Below are 26,146 nucleotides of genomic sequence, written 5' to 3' on the forward strand. Positions count from 1 at the left end.
GTGTCCTGACTAGGAGTAAGTGGTGGAGGCACAGAAGATATGAGCATCAAGAAAGCAAAGGTTGGGCTTCCCTGGTGGCGCAGTGGTTGAGAGTCCGCCTGCCGATGCAGGGGACTCGGGATCGTGCCCGGGTCTGGGAAGATCCTACGTGCCGCGGAGCGGCTGGGCCCGTGAGCCATGGCCGCTGAGCCTGCGCGTCCGGAGCCTGTGCTCCGCAACGGGAGGGGCCCCAGCAGTGAGAGGCCCACGTACCGCAAAAAAAAAAAAAAAAAAAAAAAAAAAAAAGAAAGCAATGGTTCGTTTTGACGGGGACAGAGTGAGACATAGAGTCCAACAATGCTTCTTGGAGAAGGTATGATTTGATCTGAGCCTGTGACAGTGGAGTGGGATCAAGGCCTTCAGAGCCCAGAGAGCAGCCTGGACAAACCTGCGTCATTTACTCAGTCATTACTCAGGAAATACCTCCTGATCCACAGACTAAAGTGGGCTACTCAGACCCCATTCTCACTGCGGGGGTTGGGATGATGTTAATGATGGGTGATCAGTATTCTTTCATTTACAAGTTTTGTTTAACTGAACCTGCCTTTGACCAGATTATCAGAACAAAATAAAATGTAAAATACCTGGGATTCCTAACTATTTTATATTAGTTTTAAATTAGACTCAATTTGTGGCCTGTTGCTTTTCGGTTGCCTAATATGTCCTGATGATTTTGAAGTTTTGGCTTCTTTTTGTTTTTTTTTTCTTGGTACGCGGGCCTCTCACTGTTGTGGCCTCTCCCACTGCGGAGCACAGGCTCCGGATGCGCAGGCTCAGCGGCCATGGCTCACGGGCCCAGCCGCTCCGCGGCATGTGGGATTTTCCCTGACTGGGGCACGAACCTGTGTCCTCTGCATCGGCAGGCGGCCTCTCAACCACTGCACCACCAAGGAAGACCCCTGAAGTTTTGTCTCTTTAGTCCCGTTAGCTGACTCCAGCCTCTCATCAGAGTACACAGTTTTAGTTTCTGTTTAAAAGTGGGTATTCTTCCGCAGCAGACACACTCTCCCCAGCAGAAACGCGCAAGTCAGACACGTGTCTTCCAAGTCCGAGTGTAGGCTGCAGCCATTTTATGTGATAAAAGCTAACCCTTGTCAAATAGGAAATGTGGTTTGGTATAGTCATTTGACCAAATAAGTTAGTCAGTCAAACACGTTTGCCAGGACAAGGTTTCCTTCCTCTCCACGGGCGTCCTTATAATATTGGGGAGCTGTCCTCGCCTTTGCTCAGAAGAGAGGCGCTCTGGCTCCCTCCTGTGGCCAGTGAGGAGAAACACAATCTCACAGCTAGAAGCACTGACATTTATATATGCTTCTCCCAGGGCTGCGCCATCACTAGGAGAGCACAAATTTAAGATGATGTGACAAGTCTTAAAAAGCTGAAGTTTGGAAACCAGCTTAGGAAATGGATTTTTTTTTTCTGTCTGATGGATTGATTGCCTGGCTCTGGGGAAGTAGAACAAAGGCAAGGGTGACAGCTGGTGGGATCCTTGTGCTGTTTGCAAAACATTCTGAGGTGTATTCACATCCATGTGCTGACCTTGAAGCTTCTCTCTCCTTCTTGTCATTACCTATGTTATCTCAAGCTGAAATATAAGGGAGTGCGCATTTTTACATACAAACTTCAAGTTGCCTTTTCTGACTTCTAATACCCATGCCCCGTGTGCCACTAATCTTCACATTAACTTGATTTTATAAATGTAGCCATTTGGGCATGGGAGCTGGAGGAGGTATGTCCTGATGGACAGGACTCCCCACTGATGGGTGATGTAAACGTATGTCCCAGGGAAATGGGGTTTAGTAAGTGTGGGAAGCCCTGGTTAGGATCACACAGGCGGCAGTGGTGGTGTGTGTGGGACTTCTCAGGCCCCTGGAAGGACTGGGTGGGGTAGGATTTTCTTAACCACATTTCCAGAGGCATCTCTCTGGACTAGTGTTATACAAACCCAGGTTTAGGAACTGTTCCTGTGAGAATAACATAATTTCAGTAGAAGAAGAAAGCAATTATGATGTTTATAAGATACTTTTTGTAGCCACATCACACTAGTCTTCTCAATAAATCAAATTGAAACAATACAATACTGATTTCTCTGTGAGGAGGGACGGTTTATCTTCCTAGTTCTGGGCCTCAGTTTTCCCATCTGTAAATAAGGCCCAATTCAAGTAATCTTAGAAATTTTGTTCTAGTCATAGGTCAGAAAGGAAGGTACTCGAGGCTGTTCCTGCATTTTTTTAAGATTGCGGTCCCATCTTCCCAAGAACTGCCCCTCTTCCCTCTGCCTCATTCCATGGCTCCTCCCCCCAAAAATGGTCTTGGGTTTTGGTCAGGTTGTTTTCTTACCTACCCATTAGATGGTATCCCCAGATAACTTAAACTTGTGAAGGATAAAATGGCCAAAGGTGGAGGTAAGTGCTCCGTACGAGGCACTGACAAGCACTCAACAGGGATTGTTTGACCTGATTTCCTGACAGCGCGTGAAGCTGGTACAGCTATGCTCCCCTTTGGTACCCGAGGCATCTGAAGCATAGCAAGGCTAAATAACTCGCTCAGTGAATTACATTTCCTTGCTGGTCATGCTCCTAACCCACTTAGGGTTAGGATGAGCTGCCCTCAGACACCCGTGCCGCTGTTATTTCTAAATCCGTGGACACACTCCCATCTTTCTCTTAAATGCCTTCTCTGCGGAGGTGTCACTGTGGAACACCCTGACTTTAGACTCTCCTGAAGGTTGCCTGTCCCCAGCGCTGCTTCCTTCTCCCCTGGCCTTTTGCCATCTGGTTCCTGAGTGCATCTCCTCTCCTAATTCCCCCGCCTTCCCATCCTTCCTAGTGTGCATTCTGCTGTCATCTCTCTGACTGGCTGTGTCCACACTCATGGTTTCAGCTGCCACCAAGTTGTCCGCTCTTGTCATGAATGTCCAGACTGAGCTCAGTTGACCCCAGACAGAAAGGAGTCATTGTTGGTCAGTCCTTCCTTACTCCCTAAGTCCCATTAAAGACCAGTTCGAGTCTCTCTTCTTCATCTTTCGCCACTTTGTGCCTCATCTTTGTGTGCCTTCTCTGCCTCTAACTTCGCTCAGACCTTCACGAGTTCTGACTTAGATTATTCAGTGGTCTTCCTGTGCTCTGCTGGGGTCTCTGCACTTACCTGTAAGCGTACTGAAGCATTATGGGGACACACATAAGCACAGGCACTGTCATGCTGAATAAAACACACCCGGTCCCTGCCTCCCAGAGCCAATCATGTCTGGGAGGAGATGGACGTTGAATGATATGATAACCCCTGAGTTTGCTGTTCTTGTGTGCATGGGGCTGCTCCAAGTGCTTTCATGTGTGAACTTATTTAACCCTCACGACAGCCCTATAATATAGGTATTCTTTTCATTCTACCCATTTTTTGGATGAGGAAACTGAGGCAACTTCCCCAAGGCTCCACAGCTTCTGAGTGCAGGCTGGAGATTCAGACCTAGGTCTCAGGCTCCAGAAACTGTGTCCTTTTTCATTTCACACTGTCTCTGTGCTCCTTGCTGTGCTGCCTTTGAAAACACAACTATAAGTTCAGTGACCATCAAGCAGAGGGGAGTAAATGGAGATGTAGGTGTGTATACTTATGGACAGGGCTACGATAGGGTACTGGGGGGAGGGCTGATGGGGATGGGAATTTAGAGAATTGTCCTGTGCTGTTCTGGGGAGGAAGATACTCAGTCTGAAACCCAAGGCTGAATAATCCCCACGTGTGATGGGGAGGGGTGCTGTTCCAGGCAGAGGGATCAGCATGTGCAAAGTCCCTGAGGCAAGAAAGAGAGAGAGGAGAGAGGGAGGGAGAGAGCTCCCGTGCCTGGTAGGAGCAGGGAAGGAGGAAGAGAGTGGCCTCAGGGTGGGGAAGCTGGGGGCCGGGAGAAAGCAGCAGGCGGCAGCTGATGAGACCACAGCGGGTGAGCGGGGGCCGGGCAGGGGAGAGCCGTGGTTGGGATTTGGGACAATACCATGAAGTCTGAGAGAAGCGAAGGTACAGTTTCATCTTCTTCCAGTACCTTCCCTGTGTTACTGTGTTCCAAGGCAAAAATCTGATTACTACTCTCCTTACTTTCACTCTGAGAAGTGATTTTTCCCACATGCAGAAAAAGCGTACTGAATGGGCACTCTTTGCTGGGAAAGTACAGAGTAAGGTTGAGAAGCAGAAATGGGGATTCTGAGTGGTGGGACTTTAAAACGTGTGTTCCCCCATTAATGGAGAACTTGGTGTTTGTTTTTAGGTGCAAGAACTCAGAGTATGTCAGTAGTTTTGCCTCTTTTGAATGGAGCCCAAATGGACCACCTTCTACTGAATTCCACTCTATAGTAAATATTTATGAATACACTTTAGTACATCTCTTAAGAATTTATATGTTTTTAAATGTATAACTCGACATCAGGGAATGATTACCTTGTTTGTGAACCTCTGAATGAGTGCAGTGTGATTTGCTTCTGATGCTGAAGCGTTTATCATTTGATCTTATTTTCCAGCTGCCATCTTGTTTGTAAATTATTCCCAAGTAAGGTGTGTTTGACATTTGAATTCTGTTTTCGTTTCTCAGTTCAGAAAAATACTCAGTATGTCCTGGTGTTCGATGCATTTGTCATCGTGATTTGCTTGGCATCTCTTATTCTGTGCACAAGATCCATTGTTCTGGGTCTAAGGTTACGAAAGGTAAGTGTGTGTCGGAATTTCCTCCCTCCCTTCCTGACCTCCCCCTGCAGTTTGTCCAAACAGTGGGGCCTTGACATTGGGTCATCCTGCCCTTTCTGGGGCCCTTGAATGAACTGGATTCCTTTGAGTGACGGTCCCGCTACGAGGCATTATCAACCTGGAGTGTAGAGAGTGAGTCAAAGCTCCCGGCATGTCAGGTGGGATCAGACGATCATAACTGCTTAAGCCTGAGCTAATAAGCACAGATGCACAGTGGTGAATGGTCAAGCTTTTGAATGCTTCCAGAAGAAATGAGACCCTTTTAAATTCAGGAGTGATCTTAAGAACAGAGTAATAACATGGGCGGGTTTCATCTTTTGTCTTCAAATCAGAGTTCATTCTGACAGGGAGGCATGGTAAATGGGTTCTAATGAAGCATAAAAGACTTTATTCTATTATTTAAACTAGTTTAAAAATTCTTCCCTGAGTTTCATTTTACCTTTTTACCCTTTAGGGCTCTTGTGAATGTCTACTCTAGCTCACCACAAATCTTATTCTGGTGTGTGGCATGTACGTAAATACAGACTGGGGTCAGTGGACATAGGAAGTCATCAGAACACCATATGTAGAGGAAAGCCCTATTTTTCCAGGGCTTGGCCTGTGTCGATTTGTTTTGTAAATATCCACTTCTCTTAGCCACCCTCCCGCACCCCACAAGCCGCTTGACATTCTGAATCCAAAGCCAGGGTCTGGGTTCTGCCGACGCGAGGGTGGCACATTGGGAGCACACGCTCGGGGGCCGGACCGCCTACGCTCAAGTCCTGGCTTGGCCGCCCCATGTCTCAGTTGCCTCCTCTGGAAAGAAGTGTCCATGGTGTCTAGTTTGTAGGGTTGTCGCCTGGTTGAATGCGTTGAAAATATGTAAAGTGTTTGGAATGTTCTCTGTGTTAGCTATTTCAACAAGAGTCTGTTGGAGTGAGAGCACAGCATTGCGTGTTTGAGTCACTTAGTTAACTGGCATGCTCACCTCTAGCTGGGGTGGATGGTGGAGGAAGGTGTGGGCTGTAATCTCCACCCTCCAAGTGAGGATCCATCGCATTGGAAAAGGCAATGCCGTGTCTCTGGACAGGCGAGAGCACTGTTTCGCGCTTTTCTCCTTCCAGAGGGCAGTGGGGTTTGTAAGAAATGCTTTTTAAAATGTTTGCCACAGAGATTCTTAAATTTCTTCCTGGAGAAGTACAAGCGATGTGTGTGTAACGCCGACCAATGGGAGTTCATCAACAGATGGTATATCCTGGTGATTGTCAGCGACCTAATGTCGATAATCGGATCCATATTAAAAATGGAAATTAAAGCCAAGGTAAGCGGCAACCCATGGTAAACCTTCTTTCTGTTCTTCTGGATGGTCTCAAATACGGTAAGATATGCAGTGCCTCCTCTGACTTGGTTTCTCATGAAGGGAAAACGAAGAAGCGGATGTTCTGTGGAAGGTGATACTCCTATGAATAGCCTCTAGGAAACTTGACAGCATCTTCAGAATAGGAACTGAAGTTGGAGAAGACTGGTGGTTTGGGCGGGCTTTGTTTTTGTTTAAGTTGCAAAAGCAGCAGCTGGCCCCTGAACCCATCGCGTCAAGAGCCGAGGTGCCCATCCATGAGCGATGGGGGCTCTGATGGGTGGCGCAAGGGCAGGAATATTTGAGTGCCTCTAGGCGCCTGGCTCTTTGGGTAACTCAGTCGATGTAGTCTCCTGAGTCTTGACTTCTCTCCTCCGTGCTCTGCCGTCAGCTAGCAAATCTTACCAGCTTTCCCTCCTGACCTCGAGGTACCTCCGTCTTGTCCAGCCTGACTGCTTCGGCTTCCTTCAGGTCGTCTTCCTCTCTGACCTCGATCGCTGCAGCTGCCTCATTGCCTTCCCTTCCCGCCCTCGCTCTCCCTGACCCTTCAGTGCCACCCCTCTGGCCCGTCTTGCGAGCTCTCAGCACTGGGCCCTGTTCAGCCTCTCTCCGTTTGCTTGCAAGACTCCCCTAGCCTGTCCTCCAGGCCCAGCACTGCTCAGGGGTCACGCCCTCGGGAAGCCCTCCATGACAAGCCCGGCATTGTGTCACTGCACACAGCGTATTGTATTAGAATTACGCTTGTGTGCGTCTCCTCAGTTAGAGTCCTTGAGAGCAGGAACCATTGGCAAATCACGCTGGAGCGTTCTTTCAAAAGTAGCTGAAAGGTATTGTTTGATATTTAACAGACACCATTAGTTTATGTGCTTTAGTGCCTAGGTCAGTGGTAAATGCAATTTCTATTTCAGGATACTATTTGACTAAGAATTCAGTTCAACCAGTCTTAATACTAAAAGGAAATGAGGAACACATTTGGAATTTGTGCTCTGTATTATTTCCTTCTTCAGTGTGAAAACTCTCAGAATCACTGTAGAGAGGCAGGCGGTCCCTTCTCGTCAGTTTAAAGCGAGATTCATAAGCTGAGTGGAGTAGAATATTTTACTCATGCCTGTTTTTTTCATTCCCTAGAATCTCACAAATTACGATCTGTGCAGCATTTTGCTTGGAACATCTACGCTCTTTGTCTGGGTCGGCGTCATCAGATACTTGGGTTACTTCCAAGCATATAATGTAAGGATGTGGCTGTTGGGTAGCACCACTGGGGTTGAGGTCCATTTCTTTGAGCTCTAGTAACTACTTTTTAATTCCCCCCCATTGTGCTGATTTTTTTCAGGTGCTCATTTTAACAATGCAAGCCTCACTGCCAAAAGTTCTTCGCTTCTGCGCATGTGCCGGTATGATCTATCTGGGTTACACCTTCTGCGGCTGGATTGTCTTAGGACCATATCATGACAAGGTGTGTAGCCTCATTCTTCCCTCTACACGTGAAGCACTTGAGACCCTTAAATGTGGGTTTCCAGCACTGACCTTCATCCCACTTTTCTCCAGCACATAACCTGGACATCAGTAAGCATGTATCTTTGCATCGGTTTTCTTTTTCTTTCCCTTTTCCGGATATTGAAGTGGCTTCGAGATATTGAAAGAAGAACTGCAGGGAACCAGAAAACACATTTCCTGGTTGTCTGGGTCTGGCTTAAGGGGTCACATATGAACCCAGCCTGTCACCAAGTAAGAAGTGTTTGGACGTGAGATCACTGTAATAAAAATGAAAATTAAATGAGGAAAAGTATTACAAAATCTTTCTAATTCAAAATATTAAGGTTTTCATCCAAGTTAACTGAGGAGACTGGAGGAGGATAAAGACTGGTCAGAATGACCATGTTAGGTTTATGATTAAAATGATAACACATCTTGCCTTTGCAGGTGGTTTTGATTTCAGTGTCCTCTTAGTGCCTTATTAAAGGTCAGTATCTGAATTCTAAACTATTGCTGGACTTCAGTCAGTATCATAAGCTCAAGGACATCAAAGTTATGTTCAGCTGTTCTTGTTTTAAAATGATAAATTTGATTCAAAGATATAGCAGGAAATGAAATGAAGTAGGCCTTGTTTTCAAACCAAAAAAAGTAAAAGCAATGACTGCATCTCACAGTTTTTCTTCCCTGGGCCTCTGGCAGTCGGAACAACAGAAACAACAAAAATAAAGCTAATAGCCTTAGTATAGCTGATGCTATACTAAGCATTTCTCTCTTCTCTCTCATTTAATCTCGTCAATAGCCCAGAGTACTGTTATCTTGGCTTAGGTGCTCTACCAGGAGAGAATTAAAAATATAATGATGCTGGTATAACAGCTCAGCCTTAAGTTTTGACCTTGATCGTTGCATTAAACAAAACACAGTCAAATCTAGTTTACAAACTCTTCACAAAAATCGAGCAGTCCACAAAACTCAAACGTTCGGTATTGTCCTACTAAAATAAATCTTAGTAACTTGGCATCCACCCAGGCTTGCTCCTCTTTAAGTGTTTCATTTAATATGGCCAAAGAGAATTACCGTTTTCCTATCTGAGAAACTGTATAATCAACAAAGTGCTAATCTCTGGGTTACTAGTAAATCTTGGTAATCTTATTGCTTTCCAGTTCCATTCCACTGCTTTAAAGGTGACTCATGAGTAAAAATTGTTTTTCGATGTTATCTCTCTGATCCGGAGAACTGTCTTAGTGCCCAGGAAAATGTACATTTTTCTTCCTCGCTTCTTTTATGGTCTGGATGCTTTGCCACATTTTTGCCACTAGAGGGCAGTGTTGCGCCACGCGGCATAAATACTGAGCCTCCGAGGCCCGTGAATCAAGCGGTCCTATCTCCGCTGCCCTCCGCCTTCCCTACGCCATCATTATTTTGGAGGGTGCTCAGAAAATGTTGCTTGAATTTCACTAAACTAGCTACCATTCTGAAGTGCTGTGTGCTAGGTAGATATGGTGCCCATGTTCTTTACCTCCCTTGCTAGGTTAACCCTTCCAGTAGCCCTGCGGGGAAATATCCTTTGACAGAAAATAGCGATCTTAATATGTTAATTTTCCTGAGGTTGTATAGTTAGTGAATGGCAGAGATAGGACGCACACCCAGGTCTGCCTGACCCTAATACACATGCTTTGAGCAATACCCCGTAGGGCTTTTCTTCTTTTCTTGGTATTATCTAAAACAGACCATTACAAGAGGGCATTCAGTCTGACTCAAGAGTAGATCAGCCGTGAGAGGAAAGCCAAGTAATCAGTCTTATTTCTTTGCATCAAGGTTACCTTGTGAACAATGATGTTGTTTGCTTTGTGAGTCTGACTGCATTTTCATATGTTCAGTTCTGTTCGAGCCATGTCTATCCTTTTAAGTTTTCTAGTAGTCACATTAAAAAAAAATTTTTAAAGAAACAAATGAAATTGATTTTCATTATATATTTTATTTAACCCAATATGTTTAAAATATTACTTCAGCCTGTATGCAATATAAAACATTGAGATATTTTACATTCCTTGTTTTAGGTACTTAGTCTTTGAGATGTGGTGTGTATTTTATCCCGACAGCATATCTCACTTTGGACCGGCTGCGCATCAGATGCTCCGTAGGCACCTGTAGCTGGTGGCTGCCATATTGGACGTTTCACCTCTTGACTTGTGTCTCTTACTTAATGCCAGCCTTTCACTTCTCCCCCCGAGGAGTAGAGAGATAAGAACTGTATCTCTGGGGTTGTCTAGCAGGTCTGTTTATGGCTTCTGTCTCCCAGCTCTAGCCAGGCTGATATATTGCGGAAATGGAGTTGAGTTAATTCAGTGAATGCACTAGTCAGTAGCATGAGAAAACCTTCAGTCTGGATCTGGACTTATGTGCTTTTCTTCTCTGTGTTACTTCTTCTTTGAGTCTGAAGTTAGAAATGTTTACTGCCCCTGCACGTCCCTCTCCAAATTAACCCAACTTGTCGGAATTTTCAGGTTCTGCCAGTCAGTCAGTATCTGTTGAATCAGAAGACCTTCAGGATTGCCTGGAGCCTTGAAAAACAGCACCATAGTGAGCATTTTCTAGAATTTCTAGAACCACAGCTAGCTTGGGTGTGGAAGCGAACTCTTTCTTTAAAAAAACAAACAAAAAACTCTGAAGAGGAGGTATCGGGAAAACTAGAATTTCACCCTGCTGTTTGTATGGCAGCAGGAATCTCACATTTCAGCTTTGAATTTTCCAGTTAGACATCAGATTTCAATGGTTCAACTGAAAGAGTATAAAAATACAAGAAGTGTCCCACCAATGTTGACTCCAGCACTAATGGGTGTTGGCACAGCGCCCTTTCAAAATGTCTGGGCACGGCGGGCTGGAGACTGTTGATGTTTAATAATTCAAGATGAGGGAAGGAGGAACGTTACTCTCATGTGGCTTTGACGTTTCCCCGAGGACTTTCCGAGGAATAAACCATTGTCTTGCGTTCATTGTCCCCATTTTACAGATGAGAAGGCAAAGCACTGAAAAATCGTTGGACTTGGCTGCTGCCCTCGGTAAAAGTTCAGCAGCACCCGTGTTACATTTGTGCTTTCAAGGCCTCTGCTTTTAGCCAAGCACCTCTCTTATTCAAAACAACTATCAGCTGGTTAAAACGTTTTATCTGAATGCTGCATGAGGTTCTTAGCACCAGCTCTTGAAGCAAATTTTTATGTCATTCTCTGACATAAGCCATTGCAGGTTATGTTTTCATTCAAATGAAAGTTCTTTTTGGCTCAACTGCAAAATTATCATTTGTGGAACAAATGCTTGGGTTCTCACTATGTTCCTCAGCAAGTTTGCTGAATGATTCTAAGTAACTACACAGGAAACTAAGGGATGAATTTGCTTTGTGCCCACCAACTTGCAATTCTGGAACCCGAAACACAGACTTGTAGGGGTTCTTGACACTACAGAAAGGAATTGACCAGATTCCAAAAGAAACTCTGAGAAATAGGAATGATTAATGGTGCTGTCAGAGTTGTAATTGACGTCCATAGAAACCAACTTGAATTTCATTGTCTTAAGGCTAGTGGTGGGGATGGAAACTATTTAGTCTGGGAACTGGCTGTCTTACTGGTAAATTACCTGCATATTAATAAGTGATTTGCTCAGATGGATGTTCCCTCCAGATCTCTGTAGAGAGCGACTTTAGTACTGCTGTTCAGAGAGACCATGGGCATGATTCTTGTCTGGGGTACATTTATGTACTCTCCCTTGGTTACAGACTTTACCCCATGCATCCAACCATGGAGCAGGGAGGGTAGGACCTGGTGTTTGCTTGTTGGCTGGGGTACAGAGAAGCGTGTAGAGAACAATCAGAAGACCAACCAGTAGTTTCCTCTGTGGTTCTTACTGACACAGAGAGCAGACTAGAGCTGCCAGGGCAGTCTGTCTTGATGCAGACTTTGAAATGGCCCTTCAACGTTGGCTTCATCGGACACAGACAACTCACAACAACGAACATACCAGATGAAGAGAATAAATCCCATGATTTAAAGACAGAGAAGATGGCTGGGTGTTGTGAGAGAAGGGGGCACACACAGGATGTTAATACTGCCATGAAGGGATGGAATGAGGCCACACAAAGGAGGAACCTTACTCCAAACTTCTTGGTTTGGATTTCTGCTTTGCCTCCACACTTTGAATATTGTTAAGCAAGAGACATGACCTTGAAGGCTATATTCTCTGAAGTTTAGATTTTACTGCAGCTTGGACTGGAAGCTGAAGAAACTGAAGTAAAGAAGGCTTCCTTGGAGGTTTCTGTAATAAGTATGTAAGTGTTGACATCAGAGTGGAGTAGAAAGAGTGGGTCAGAGAAACATCATAGGAACAGACAGACCTTATTAGATTGTAGAGCAGGAAGATAAATGGATTCAACGTACAGTATTTTGTTTTATAAATTCATTTATTTATTTATTTTTGGCTGTGTTGGATCTTCATTGCTGCGTGCAGGCTTTCTCTAGTTGCGGCGAGCGAGGGCTACTCTTTCTTTTAACACCTTTATTGGAGTATAATTGCTTTACAATAGTGTGTTAGTTTCTGCTTTATAACAAAGTGAATCAGCTATACATATACATATATCCCCATATCTGCTCCCTCTTGTGTCTCCTTTCCACTCTCACCATCCCACCCCTCTAGGTGGTCACAAAGCACCGAGCTGATCTCCCTGTGCTATGCGGCTGCTTCCCACTAGCTATCTGTTTTACATTTGGTAGTGTGTATAAGTCCATGCCAGCGGTGGCTACTCTTCATTGCAGTGCGCAGGCTTCTCATTGCGGTGGCTTCTCTTGTTGCAGAGCACGGGCTCTAGGCACACGGGCTTCAGTAGTTGTGGCTCATGGGCTCTAGAGCGCAGGCTCAGTAGTTGTGGCACACGGGCTTGGTTGTTCCACGGCATGTGGGATCTTCTCGGACCAAGGCTTGAACCCGTGTCCCCTGCATTAGCAGGCGGATTCTTAACCACTGTGCCACCAGGGAAGTCCCTTTTTTTTTTTTTTTTTTTTTTTTTATGGAGTAGAACGAGTGGGTCAGAGAAGCATCATAGGAATAGACAGACCTTACTGGATTGTAGAGCAGCGAAGATAAATGGATTCAACACACAGTTTTGTGTTTTTTAAATTGAAATATAGTTGATTTGCAATATTGTGTTAATCTCTGCTGTACAGCAAAGTGATTCAGTTATACATACATATATATATATATATATATATATATATATATATATATATATATACATTCTTTTTTCAATATTCTTTTCCACTATGGTTTATCACAGCATAATGAATATAGTTCTCTGTGCTATATAGTAGGACCTTGTTGTTTATCCATTCTCTATATAGTAGCTTACATCTGCTAACCAAAACCTCCTACTCCATCCCTCCCCCTTGGCAACCACAAGTCTTTTCTCTATGTCCATGAGTCTGCTTCGTAGATAGGTTCCTTTGTGTCATATTCTAGATTCCACATATAAGCGACACACAGTTTTAAGCACTTGATTATTCTGGAGTAATTTTTCTTTGGTAGGAGACTGGAATCACTGACAGAAATAGGGAAATTTGGAAGGACAGCACGTTTTCTGGGTTCAGGTGGTAGGAGGTTTTATTGTGTTGCATGTGAACTAGTAGCACGACTGCCAACTGGAAATGTCCCAGAGACATTCATGAGGGACTTGGCTGCCCCCAAAGCCACACTTACTGACTTGATGGATGTATAGGCCCCCACCACTGAGGACAGAATTGGTTCACAACTCTACAGTAACTTGTTGCATCTGCATTTCTGAAAACTATATTGCCTTTTGCCTATTAAGTCATTATCATTCTTGACATAGAAGTTTTTCGCATTCATCTAATATTTAACCCTCTGACCCCAGAGATGTTCATTCATTAAGCACCTGCTGTTTGCTTTTAGTCGATGCGGCAGTCATTTGTCAACCACGTAAGCCAGAAGGGGGCTGAGGGATTCCGGGGACATTCCACACCGGCCCCTGCTCAGCTCTGCCCCTCAGGGCTGTCACGTGTTCAGTCAGCCTCCAGCTAACTACCTCATGTCACCGCTTCTACCTGGCCCCTCAAACTCACCTCGTCTAGAACTGAGTCCAGCAGAGATCCCTCCCCCGCCCCCTTCTGGACTTACTTTCTCTCCAGTTTCCTCCTCAGTTTCCTGTGGATTCCTTGCAGTCCTGGGCCCCTGCACTCACTCTCACTGGCATCCAGGCCCTGGGCTGTTCTCATTCTAGGAGATCTTCACAAGCCGTGGTTACCATTTAGAAACCCAGATTGGATACTGTCCCTTGTCTTTTTGTTGTTGTTGTTCTGGAATTTATTTTTATTTTTTATTTTTTTAACATCTTTATTACAGTATAAGTGCTTTACAATGGTGTGTTAGTTGCTGCTTTATAACAAAGTGAATCAGTTATACATATACATATGTCCCCATATCTCTTCCCTCTTGCGTCTCCCTCCCTCCCACCCTCCCTAACCCACCCCTCTAGGTGGTCACAAAACACCCAGCTGATCTCCCTGTGCTATGCGGCTGCTTCCCACCAGCTATCTATTTTACGTTTAGTAGCGTATATATGTCCATGCCACTCTCTCACATTGTCCCATCTTACCCTTCCCCCTCACCGTACCCTCAAGTCCATTCTCTAGTAGGTCTGTGTCTTTATTCCCATCTTGCCCCTAGATTTTTCATGACCTTTTTGTTTTTGTTTTTTTTAGATTCCATATATATGTGTTAGCATACGGTATTAGGTTTTCTCTTTCTGACTTACTTCATTCTGTATGACAGACTCTAGGTCCATCCACCTCACTACAAATAACTCAGTTTCGTTCCTTTTTATAGCTGAGTAATATTCCATTGTATATATGTGCCACATCTTCTTTATCCATTCATCTGTTGATGGACACTTAGGTTGCTTCCATGTCCTGGCTATTGTAAATAGAGCTGCAATGAACATTTTGGTACATGACTCTTTTTGAATTGTGGTTTTCTCAGGGTATATGCCCAGTAGTGGGGTTGCTGGGTCGTATGGTAGTTCTATTTGTCGTCTTTTAAGGAACCTCCGTACTGTTCTCCATAGTGGCTGTATTTACATTCCCACCAACAGTGCAAGAGGGTTCCCTTTTCTCCACACCCTCTCCAGCATTTATTGTTTGTAGATTTTTTGATGATGGCCATTCTGAACGGTGTGAGGTGATTTCTCAGTGTAGTTTTGATTTGCATTTCTCTAATGATTCATGATGTTGAGAATTCTTTCATGTGTCTGTTGGCAATCTGTATATCTTATGAGAAATGTCTGTTTAGGTCTTCTGCCCATTTTTGGATTCGGTTGTTTGCTTTTTCAATGTTGAGCTGCATGTGCTGCTTGTAAATTTTGGAGGTTAATCCTTTTGTCAGTTGCTTCATTGCAAATATTTTCTCACATTCTGTGGGCTGTCTTTTCATCTTATTTATGGTTTCCTTTGCTGTGCAAAAGCTTTTCAGTTTCATTAGGTCCCATTTGTTTATTTTTGTTTTTATTTCCATTTCTCTAGGAGGTGGGTCAAAGAGGATCTTGCTGTGATTTATGTCATAGAGTGTTCTGCCTATGTTTTCCTCTAACAGTTTGATAGTTTCTGGCCTTACATTTAGGTCTTTAATCCATTTTGAGCTTATTTTTGTGTATGGTGTTAGGGAGTGATCTAATCTCATACTTTTACATGTACCTGTCCAGTTTTCCCAGCACCACTTATTGAAGAGGCTGTCCTTTCTCCACTGTACATTCCTGCCTCCTTTATCAAAGATAAGGTGACCATATGTGTGTGGGTTTATCTCTGGGCTTTCTATGCTGTTCCATTGATCTATCTTTCTGTTTTTGTGCCAGTACCATACTGTCTTGATTACTGTAGCTTTGTAGTATAGTCTGAAGTCAGGGAGCCTGATTTCCTCCAGCTCCGTTTTTCATTCTCAAGATTGCTTTGGCTCTTCGGGATCTTTTGTGTTTCCATACAAATTGTGAAATTTTTTGTTCTAGTTCTGTGAAAAATGCCAGTGGTAGTTTGATAGGGATTGCACTGAATCTGTAGATTGCTTTGGGTAGTAGAGTCATTTTCACAATGTTGATTCTTCCAATCCAAGAACATGGTATATCTCTCCATCTATTTGTATCATCTTTAATTTCTTTCATCAGTGTCTTATAATTTTCTGCATACAGGTCTTTTGTCACCTTAGGTAGGTTTATTCCTAGATATTTTATTCTTTTTGTTGCAATGGTAAATGGGAGTGTTTTCTTGATTTCACTTTCAGATTTTTCATCATTAGTGTATAGGAATGCCAGAGATTTCTGTGCATTAATTTTGTACCCTGCTACTTTACCAAATTCATTGATTAGCTCTAGTAGTTTTCTGGTAGCATCTTTAGGATTCTCTATGTATAGTATCATGTCATCTGCAAACAGTGACAGCTTTACTTCTTCTTTTCCGATTTGGATTCCTTTTATTTCCTTTTCTTCTCTGATTGCTGTGGCTAAAACTTCCAAAACTATGTTGAATAAGAGTGGTGAGAGTGGGCAACCTTGTATTGTTCCTGATCTTAGTGGAAATGCTTTCAGTTTTTCAGCATTGAGGATGATGTTGGCTGTGGGCTTGTCATATATGGCCTTTATTATGTTGAGGAAAGTTCCCTCTATGCCTATTTTCTGCAGGGTTTTTATCATAAATCGGTGTTGAATTTTGTCAAAAGCTTTCTCTGCATCTATTGAGATGATCATATGGTTTTTCTCCTTCAATTTGTTAACATGGTTTATCACATTGAGAGATTTGCGTATATTGAAGAATCCTTGCATTCCTGGAATAAACCCCACTTTATCATGGTGTATGATCCTTTTAATGTGTTGTTGGATTCTGTTTGCTAGTATTTTGTTGAGGATTTTTGCATCTATGTTCATCAGTGATATAGGCCTGTAGTTTTCTTTCTTTGTGACATCCTTGTCTGGTTTTGGTATCAAGGTGATGGTGGCCTCGTAGAAGGAATTTGGGAGTGTTCCTCCCTCTGCTATATTTTGGAAGAGTTTGAGAAGGATAGGTGTTAGCTCTTCTCTAAATGTTTGATAGAATTCGCCTGTGAAGCCCTCTGGTCCTGGGCTTTTGTTTGTTGGAAGATTTTGAATCACAGTTTCAATTTCAGTGCTTGTGTTTGGTCTGTTCATATTTTCTATTTCTTCCTGGTTCAGTCTTGGAAGGTTGTGCATTTCTAAAAATGTGTCCATTTCTTTCAGGTTGTCCATTTTGTTGGCACACAGTTGCTTGTAGTGATCTCTGATGATCCTTTGTATTTCTGCAGTGTCAGTTGTTACTTCTCCTTTTTCATTTCTAATTCTATTGATTTGAGTCTTCTCCCTTTTTTTCTTGATGAGTCTGGCTAATGGTTTAACAATTTTGTTTATCCTCTCAAAGAACCAGCTTTTAGTTTTATTGATCTTTGCTATCGTTTCCTTCATTTCTTTTTCATTTATTTCTGATCTGATCTTTATGATTTCTTTCCTTCCGCTAACTTTGGGGCTTTTTTGTTCTTCTTTCTCTAATTGCTTTAGGTGTAAGGTTAGGTTGTTTATTTGTGATGTTTCTTGTTTCTTAAGATGGGATTGTGTCGCTATAAGTTTCCCTCTTAAAACTACTTTTGCTGCATCCCATAGGTTTTGGGTCGTCATGTTTTCATTGTCATATGTTTCTAGGTATTTTTTGATTTCCTCTTTGATTTCTTCAGTGAACTCTTGGTTATTAAGTAGTGTGTTGTTTGGCCTCCATGTGTTTTTGTTTTTAACAGACTTTTTCCTGTAATTGATATCTAGTCTCATAGCGTTGTGGTCAGAAAAGATACTTGATACGATTTCAATTTTCTTAAATTTACCAAGGCTTGATGTGTGACCCAAGATATGATCTATCCTGGAGAATGTTCCATGAGCACTTGAGAAGAATCTGTATTCTGTTGTTTTTGGTGGAATGTCCTATAAATATCAATTAAGTCCATCCTGTTTAATGTATCATTTAAAGCTTGCGTTTCCTTATTTTCATCTTGGATGATCTGTCCGTTGGTGAAAGTGGGGTGTTAAAGTCCCCTACTATGATTGTGTTACTGTTGATTTCCCCTTTTATGACTGTTAGTATTTGCCTTATGTATTGAGTTGCTCCTATGTTGGGTGCCTAAATATTTACAATTGTTATATCTTCTTGTTGGATTGATCCCTTGATCACTATGTAGTGTCCTTCTTTGTCTCTTGTAATAGTCTTTGTTTTAAAGTCTATTTTGTCTGATATTAGAATTGCTACTCCAGCCTTCTTTTGATTTCCATTTACATGGAATATCTTTTTCCATCCCCTCACTTTCAGTCTATATGTGTCCCTAGGTCTGAAGTGGGTCTCTGATAGACAGCATATATATGGGTCTTGTTTTTGTATCCATTCAGCCAATCTATGTCTTTTGGTTGGAGCATTTAATCCATTTACATTTAAGGTAATTATTGATATATATGTTCCTATTCCCATTTTCTTAATTGTTTGGGGTTTGTTATTGTAGGTCTTTTCCTTCTCTTGTGTTTCCTGCCTAGAGAAGTTCCTTTAGCATTTGTTGTAAAGCTGGTTTGATGGTGCTGAATTCTCTTAACTTTTGCTTGTCTGTAAAGGTTTCAATTTCTCCATCAGATATGAATGAGATCCTTGCTGGGTAGAGTAATCTTGGTTGTAGGTTTTTCTCCTTCATCACTTTAAATATGTCCTGTGACTCCCTTCTGGCTTGCAGAGTTTCTCCTGAAAGATCAGCTTTTAACTTTATGGGGATTCCCTTATGAGTAATTTGTTGTTTTTTTCTTGCTGCTTTTTTTTTTTTTTTTTTTTTTTTTTTTTTGCGGTACGCGGGCCTCTCACTGTTGTGGCCTCTCCTGTTGCAGAGAACAGGCTCCGGACGCGCAGGCTCAGCGGCCATGGCCCACAGGCCCAGCCGCTCCACGGCCTGCAGGATCTTCCCTGACCGGGGCATGAACCCGTGTCCCCTGCATCGGCAGGCGGACTCTCAACCACTGTGCCACCAGGGAAGCCCTCCCTTGCTGCTTTTAATATTTGTTCTTTGTATTTAATTTTTGATAGTTTGATTAATATGTCTCTTGGCGTGTTTCTCCTTGGATTTATCCTGTATGGGACTCTCTGTTCTTCCTGGACTTGATTAACTATTTCCTTTCCCATATTAGGGAAGTTTTCCACTTTAATCTCCTCAAATATTTTCTCAGTCCCTTTCTTCTTCTCTTCTTCTTCTGGGAACCCTATAATTCGAATGTTGGTGCATTTAATGTTGTCCCAGAGGTCTCTGAGACTGTCCTCAATTCTTTTCATTCTTTTTTCTGCTCTGCAGTAGTTATTTCCACGATTTTATTTTCCAGGTCACTTATCCGTTCTTCTGCCTCAGTTATTCTGCTATTGATCCCTTGTAGAGAATTTTTAATTTCATTTATTGTATTGTTCATCCCTGTTTGTTTGCTCTTTATTCTTCTAGGTCCTTGTTAAACGTTTCTTGTGTTTTCTCTATTCTATTTCCAAGATTTTGGATCATCTTTACTATCATTATTCTGAATTCTTTTTCAGGTAGACTGCCTATTTCCTCTTCATTTGTTAGGTCTGGTGGGTTTTTATCTTGTTCCTTCATCTGCTGTGTGTTTCTCTGTCTTCTCATTTTGCTTAACTTGCTGTGTTAGGCGTCTCCTTTTCGCAGGCTGCACGTTCGTAGTTCCCGTTGTTTTTGGTGTCTGTCCCCAGTGGCTAAGGTTGGTTCAGTGGGTTGTGTAGGCTTCCTGGTGGAGGGGACTGGTGCCTGTGTTCTGGTGGATGAGGCTGGATCTTGTCTTTCTGTTGGGCAGGTCCACGTCTGGTGGTGTGTTTTGGGGTGTCTGTGACCTTATTATGATTTTAGGCAGCCTCTCTGCTAATGGGTGGGGCTGTGTTCCTGTCTCACTAGTTGTTTGGCATAGGGTGTCCAGCACTGTAGCTTGCTGATCGTTGAGTGGAGCTGGGTCTTGGCGTTGAGATGGAGATCTCTGGGAGATTTTTGCCATTTGATATTACGTGGAGCTGGGAGGTCTCTTGTGGACCAGTGTCCTGAACTTGGCTCTCCCACCTCAGTGGCACAGCCTTGATGCCTGGCTGGAGCACCAAGAGCCTGTTCTCCACATGGCTCAGAATAAAAAGGAGGAAAAAAGAAAGAAAGAAAGAAGATAAAATAAAATAAAATAAAGTAATTAAAATAAAATATAAAACATAATTATTAAGAAAAAAATTTTAAGTAATAAAAGAAAGAAGAAAAACAAATGGACAGACAGAACCCTAGGACAAATGGTAAAACTAAAGCTATACAGACAAAATCACACACAGAAGCATACACATACACACTCACAAAAAGAGAAAATGGGAAATATATATATATATATATATATATCGTTGCCCCCAAAGTCCACCTCCTCAGTTTGGGATGATTTGTTGTCTATTCAGGTATTGCACAGATGCAGGGTACATCAAGTTGATTGTGGAGATTTAATCCGCTGCTCCTGAGGCTTCTGGGAGAAATTTCCATTTCTCTTCTATGTTCGCACAGCTCCCGGGGTTCAGCTTTGGATTTGACCCCGCCTCTGCATGTAGTTCACCTGAGGGCGTCTGTTCTTCACTCAGACAGGACAGGGTTAAAGGAGCAGCTGATTCGGGAAAGCCTGCAACTAGAGAAAGCCTGCATGCATCAACGAAGACCCAACGCAGCCAAAAAAAAACGTTAATTGCTTAGACCCAGTAATAGGAAAAAAACATTATGCTAAGAAACGTGCATTGCATTGTTCTTTATAATAGCAAACATGATTGGCATGTCCAGTGAAAGGGAAATAGTTAAATTTGACATTTCCAAGGAGTGGTTCCATTATCTAACAAATGCTAAATATGAATAACATAAGACTATGTTAAATAGAAAAGAAAGAAGAATCTGGATCAAGAATTGTTAGATGATATGACCACAAATATATAAAAAGTGCAAAGGAAAAAAACTGAGGGAAGTGTCAAGAGATGATCTTTGTGAGTGTGGAGGAAAGTTTTGAGTAACGCTTTCCTACGCGTGGTATTCCAGATTCCCTAAAGTGAATGTTAATAACAATGGCAGCAACAACTTCAACAAAACCAGCTAACTAGATACTTCTCTGCTTCTTTGGCTAATATGTCTCAAAAGCTACTTTTGGTCTCCCCCGCAGTTTGAAAATCTGAACACAGTTGCTGAGTGTTTGTTTTCTCTGGTCAACGGTGATGACATGTATGCGACCTTTGCTCACATCCAGCAGAAGAGCCTCCTGGTGTGGCTGTTCAGTCGCCTGTATTTATATTCCTTCATCAGTCTTTTCATATATATGATTCTCAGCCTTTTCATTGCAATTATTACAGATTCTTATGACACCATTAAGGTAAGCAGTTATTATTTCCTGCCAAAAAACGATTGCAAATTCTGTATAGATTAGAACATGGGAAAATACTATAATATTTTGCTTACTTAAAATACTGTAGTTTTACTTAGATTTTGAGGTTTTGTAGAAAAGAAACTTTTTAGATGCTGGAGGTTAATTTAAATATGCATTTAGGACATTGTCCCTGGTGCCCAGTGGATTGGTTTGGAGGTGTGGTGGGAAAGAGAAAGGAAATGGGTAAAGATGGGCTGAGTTTGGTAAATCAAGTAGTTGGGCTGTCGGTCTTGGCACTGACAGGTGTACCTGCCTGTCCCGGAACTTAGACTTGGAGTAGTAAGTTTCAGTGATAAGGGGTGACCGTCATCCTGACAAGTGTCCAGATATTGGCACACCTCATGCACTGGATGCCGCTCGTGTGGTGCAGGTTTCCTTTACATTTTAAAAGCTAAGCCTTTTGTGGCTGTTTAGCCTCCTGCCTTCCTAAGCCACCTGGTGGGTTGTGTGTCCTTTCAGACTAGGTCCATTTAACTTATGTGTAGCATGAAGGAAGCTCTGCTGCCTCGGGGACAGTGGTGTCTCCGCAGCAGATGGTCATGCTCAGAAAATCCTGTTTCGGGGCCAGCATCTGAGCAACCAGGGGTGCCATGTCCGTGTCTTGGGGTGTTGTCCTCTTCTTGAACCCTTCTCAGACTATCTCAGAAGAAGCCAGTCCATTGGAAATACTTCTGAGCACTTTGTGCGCAAGGAGATGCGTGTTCCTGTGGGAATGGGTGGTTGGCTCCACAGCGGGGCTGGCCATGGGGGGATGAGCAGTGCCCTGCTCACAGTGGGAGCCTGTCCTTGACGCGGCCGTGTCCCCGTGAGTGCGCCAAGCCTCGGTGACCTGGTGGATGACCTCACTAAGTGTGAGGGGAGGGGTCTCTCAGGGTCTTTATGTCTGCTTGGAGGGACCTACTGCCTTCTACCTCACTAAGTGACCAACTTCTACAAAAGTAGAAGAAATGGGGATTACTTCCCAGCCAGACTCTATGGGCAGTGTGGGGAAGAGGAGGTCTTACCTGGTCTTGCAATTAACGTGAAAGCTTTAGACTTCTATTTCCTTCACTCCTTTAATTAACACACCTCTCCCCTGCCCCACCATGGCTTGATTTCTGGAGTTTTCCTCTGGATGGCTCTTTGTTCCCATGGCTCTCTGTTCAAGCCATGGTGACCCTGGCTTGGCTTTCAAGGGACTGATTGATTGATGATTGATCATTGTTAATGTCAGTTCTTGGATCTGTGCTAGCAACGTGGGAGAGTTTTATTTTAGCAGAGATGGATTTGGTTTGTTGACAAGAAGCAATTTCTCTCAGTATAACTAAGGTAACAACACTGTGTACTTTTTAAAGAAATACCAACAGAATGGGTTTCCTGCCACGGATCTTCAGGAATTCCTGAAGGAGTGTGGTAGCAAAGAGAAGTGTCAGAAAGAGTCATCAGCCTTCCTGTCCTGCATCTGCTGTCTGAGGAGGTCAGTACTGTGTTCAGTCGGGTCTCTGTGCTCCCGGGATGAGACGCCCTGCTGCCTTAACAAAGGGTCCTCCCAGGTCAAATGCTACACTCAGGAATCAGCTGACTGGGGGAAATAATGCATCCCTCTTTGCTTTCCTCCCACTGTAATTGACTTTAGAAATGAATTGTTTCTTATAGAACAAGGTAGAAAGATACATGACATGGTTGAAATCTCTTGGGAATATTATGAGACTGTTTTGAGAAGGCATGAGCTACGTCCCTGAAGTCGAGAGGGTGAGCTGGCCAAAGGAAGAGGTCAAAGCTCTTCTTTTTAGAGATGGAGTTCTGGGAACGTCAAAGGTGTTTTCCCCTTTTCGCAATCTGTGGTACAAATAACCTTCCTTGAGCAGAGCAGGAAACCTGCTTGAGAGGAAGCCGTACGTGTCCTTGGCTGCAAACAAATCAGCTGATCACCTGCTGTGTGCTCGCCATTCATCAGTGCACGTGCAAAAATAGCCTGGACCTCAGTGGCAAAGCCTCCACATAGTGGCTTGGGGGACTAGAAAGGGGGTCAGATGAGGATAATTTTCTTAATTATGCCCATGTTTGTTTTCGTCTGAAGTCAGGAGGAGGGGTTGTTAACTGCAAGTACCCCCTACTCATGTGTTTCGAGAAGGATTCTCTAAACCAGATTCCTGAAGGAAGATGGGAGAACATAATTGCTACTTAAAATCCCAGGATGTATTTTCCGTTAATCAATTCATACTGCAACTTGGGATTTGAAATGGTATGTTGGAGCATTTCCAAAGAATGTCTGGTAAATATGAAATGAGGTCTTCTGAGAAGAGTTAAGTTTTTACAATCACAGTTTATCCTCTCAGAGCATTGAAGTGTTGCCATGGAAGCAAGGATAAAGGGAAATTACTTTTCTTTATAGGCAGCTGCCTCCTAGGAGGCACCTTGTATTATAAGGAAAGTCTCTCAAAGTTGCTTTTCTAATATGTAGTTGACTGTAAAGAAAAAAAAAAAAAAGCATTTGAGAATGTGGTTGTGAATTCTAGAAAGTAATGGATAGGTTTTGGTGTTTGATTTTTGGGCCTCAGTTTATACCACAAAAAGCCCTGGGAGGTTGTTAAATGGTTTCTTTGCAGCCATATGGAATGAGTGAAAGATTTAAGGAGTGAACTTGGAAGATTGGACCTGAGTGGTGAGAAGAACAGAGCAACGTCAGCAGACAGTCTTCCCTAAGACATGCTAAGGGTTGTAGAGAGGGTGCCTGGTGCGGAGGCAGGTCTGCCCATTGTGAGGAATGAAAGGATTAAATGGAACAGAAGAGTCCACCAAAGGAAATCAGCTGAAGAACTAAGACGCTGAAAGTTTTGAAAAAAGAGGATATCAAAAATAAAAACAGAAGTGGCTGAAGGTGGTCATGGGTGAAGTCAGCTAGATCAGTTTTAGCTGAATAATCAGATCAAAGCCTGGAACCTAGGGCGGTCTGGATGGACCCTGCAGAGAGTCAATGAGGGTCATAGGGCCTGATGAAGGAAATGGGTTGTACTGGGGCCTTGGAACAAGTGATGGCTTTGGAATCACCAAAAATTAAATACACCTGGATGTGTTTAACAGCCGGAAACCTAAGAATGGAATAAAATTGAGGAAGGCTATGAATGGAGAGTACGTATTGGAGACAGACCTCACTGAGGGAACCTGGGGAAGAAGGGCCTCATAAGACTTGGTGTCTGGGCCCCTCTCCAGTGCCCATGACATGCAACCCAGCTATCACAGCTCCACCTACTCTGGAGCGTGGCCAGGTTGCTCTTTTTCAACCAAGCAGTCCAGCAACCACCACAGATTCAATCTCCCACAGACTGATTCTCCCTTGAATAGTTGACTGAGCCCCTAGCCAGATGGTCAGAACACCTGGGTTTTCATTTTGGACCCTGCCAATTACTGAATGTGTCCCCTGACCTTTCCTAAACCTCTTGGTTCCTCCAGTGTCATCAGAGTGGAACAGGTAGCCTCTGCAACCTCTTCTAGTTCTAACGTGATCTGGTTCTTGGGAGAGATGTGCTTGGTTGAGCAGATACAGAGTTAACCTTTCTTCTCTACCACAAGGAGGAAAATCTGTGGTTCTAGCCATTGAGAAGCTTTGTCAAAGGGAGATGGAGGGTAGGCAGCTCCTCAAAATGACCAAAAGCATCTAGTCAAACCTCCAATAATGTAAATTGTCCTTCTTAAGTTTTCTTCCTCTTAAATGTCACACTCAGCATGCCAATAACCTATGTATGCCTACATGATAGAGTATGTATTCCTGTTCCATCTCAAAGATTTTTAAGCCATTGTTCTCTTTTCTCTTTCCTTGCCTTCCTTTCTATTACAGGAATGGAAGCGATGACCACTTGATGCTTATTAACTAAAATCCTCCTGCTGAAGATAATCGGGTTTCAGGTCTCCATATCAAGTGACAATGAAGAGGGCCCCCAAAAGGCTTGGACCAGCACTTCCAAAAATACTGATTGTGGAGTGGGAAAGAGGACTGGCTCTGAGCTGTCTGAATAGAACTGAAGTTTCAAAATTCCTTCTTATAAACTTGGATGATGAAGACTAGACCACAGTCAACTACTGGGCATTGGTGTAATAGAGCAGTGCTGGTGAAATTCTGTATTAGTCTTTTAATTTATGACATCACAATGTTGGGATGGAAAAAAATCACATTTCAGAGTGTGCAAAACAATGGTGTTTAAAGCCATGCATTTGAAGATATGAGTTTATCATCAAATACGGGTTTGTCTTAAAAGTGATTCTTGGGTTAGAAGACATTTGTTAATTCATGGTCTGCACAAAACTGAAATTGGTTGCAATAACAATTTAGGCACTCAAAGCTGGAGAACTGTTAAGCTTTGTGAAGATTACACTTAAATCAACAAAAAGACCTCTTGCAATGGACATTTCTTGGCTTATTTTCCTGTGGTCCTCTTCTCAGCATGATATGAAACTGTCGGCAAAGTCAGTGGGATAAACTGGAAACAGTCATTTGGACACCTTGTTACTACTTGTGCTAATTGTTGATTGTACACACATGACATGTGGACATTATACTACAGCAGTGGTCATTCATTTTAACAACCAAACTCCACCGTGGTGGGGATTTACCCTTGTCAAGCAAGGAAGATGGTATTTTTTCCCAAATAAATTAAATTAACTTTTATCATAACATATGGAACTCCTACTACTTCTTAAAAATGTATTGTCTCTTAACATCTACTTAGTGAAAAATTCGGATCACATCTCTATCAGCTATCTGGTCTCCAAAAGGGATTTCCCACTTTCTTAAAAGCAGTGAAGGAGATATAGGGGCTAGTTATTCAAGAAATATTTATGAGAATGACTTCAGATTAAGATCACTTCATGCATAGATTTAGTTCATACCTGAGCTATTTTAGGGGTCAACTATTTTAAATTTACTGGTGAAGAGTAGGGTTTGAATTAAGTAGGACTCTCATCCCAGGGCTCTCCCTCTTTTTATCCTCCTCCCCACCAAGCCCCTGCCAGAGTCCCTCTGGTGCCCCACTCCT

The 26,146-nt window shown here is 43.0% G+C and overlaps 1 protein-coding gene across 9 annotated transcripts in view; it reads left to right on the forward strand.

Moving 5' to 3' along the window:
• The window catches only part of MCOLN2 (mucolipin TRP cation channel 2), a 59,627-nt gene extending 33,840 nt beyond the window's left edge, over positions 1-25,787 (forward strand). For all 9 annotated transcript variants that reach the window (XM_019920137.3, XM_019920141.3, XM_073787898.1 and 6 more), the window contains 7 exons: positions 4,616-4,728; positions 5,918-6,067; positions 7,232-7,333; positions 7,437-7,559; positions 20,874-21,080; positions 22,469-22,590; positions 24,952-25,787. In XM_019920137.3, coding sequence (XP_019775696.2) covers positions 4,616-4,728; positions 5,918-6,067; positions 7,232-7,333; positions 7,437-7,559; positions 20,874-21,080; positions 22,469-22,590; positions 24,952-24,988 — 854 coding nt within the window. In that variant the 3' untranslated portion in view covers positions 24,989-25,787. The remainder of the gene's footprint in view (positions 1-4,615; positions 4,729-5,917; positions 6,068-7,231; positions 7,334-7,436; positions 7,560-20,873; positions 21,081-22,468; positions 22,591-24,951) is intronic.
• The last annotated feature ends 359 nt before the right edge of the window (positions 25,788-26,146 follow it).

This window comes from Tursiops truncatus, chromosome 1 (assembly GCF_011762595.2).
Source record: "Tursiops truncatus isolate mTurTru1 chromosome 1, mTurTru1.mat.Y, whole genome shotgun sequence".
NCBI lineage: Eukaryota > Metazoa > Chordata > Mammalia > Artiodactyla > Delphinidae > Tursiops > Tursiops truncatus.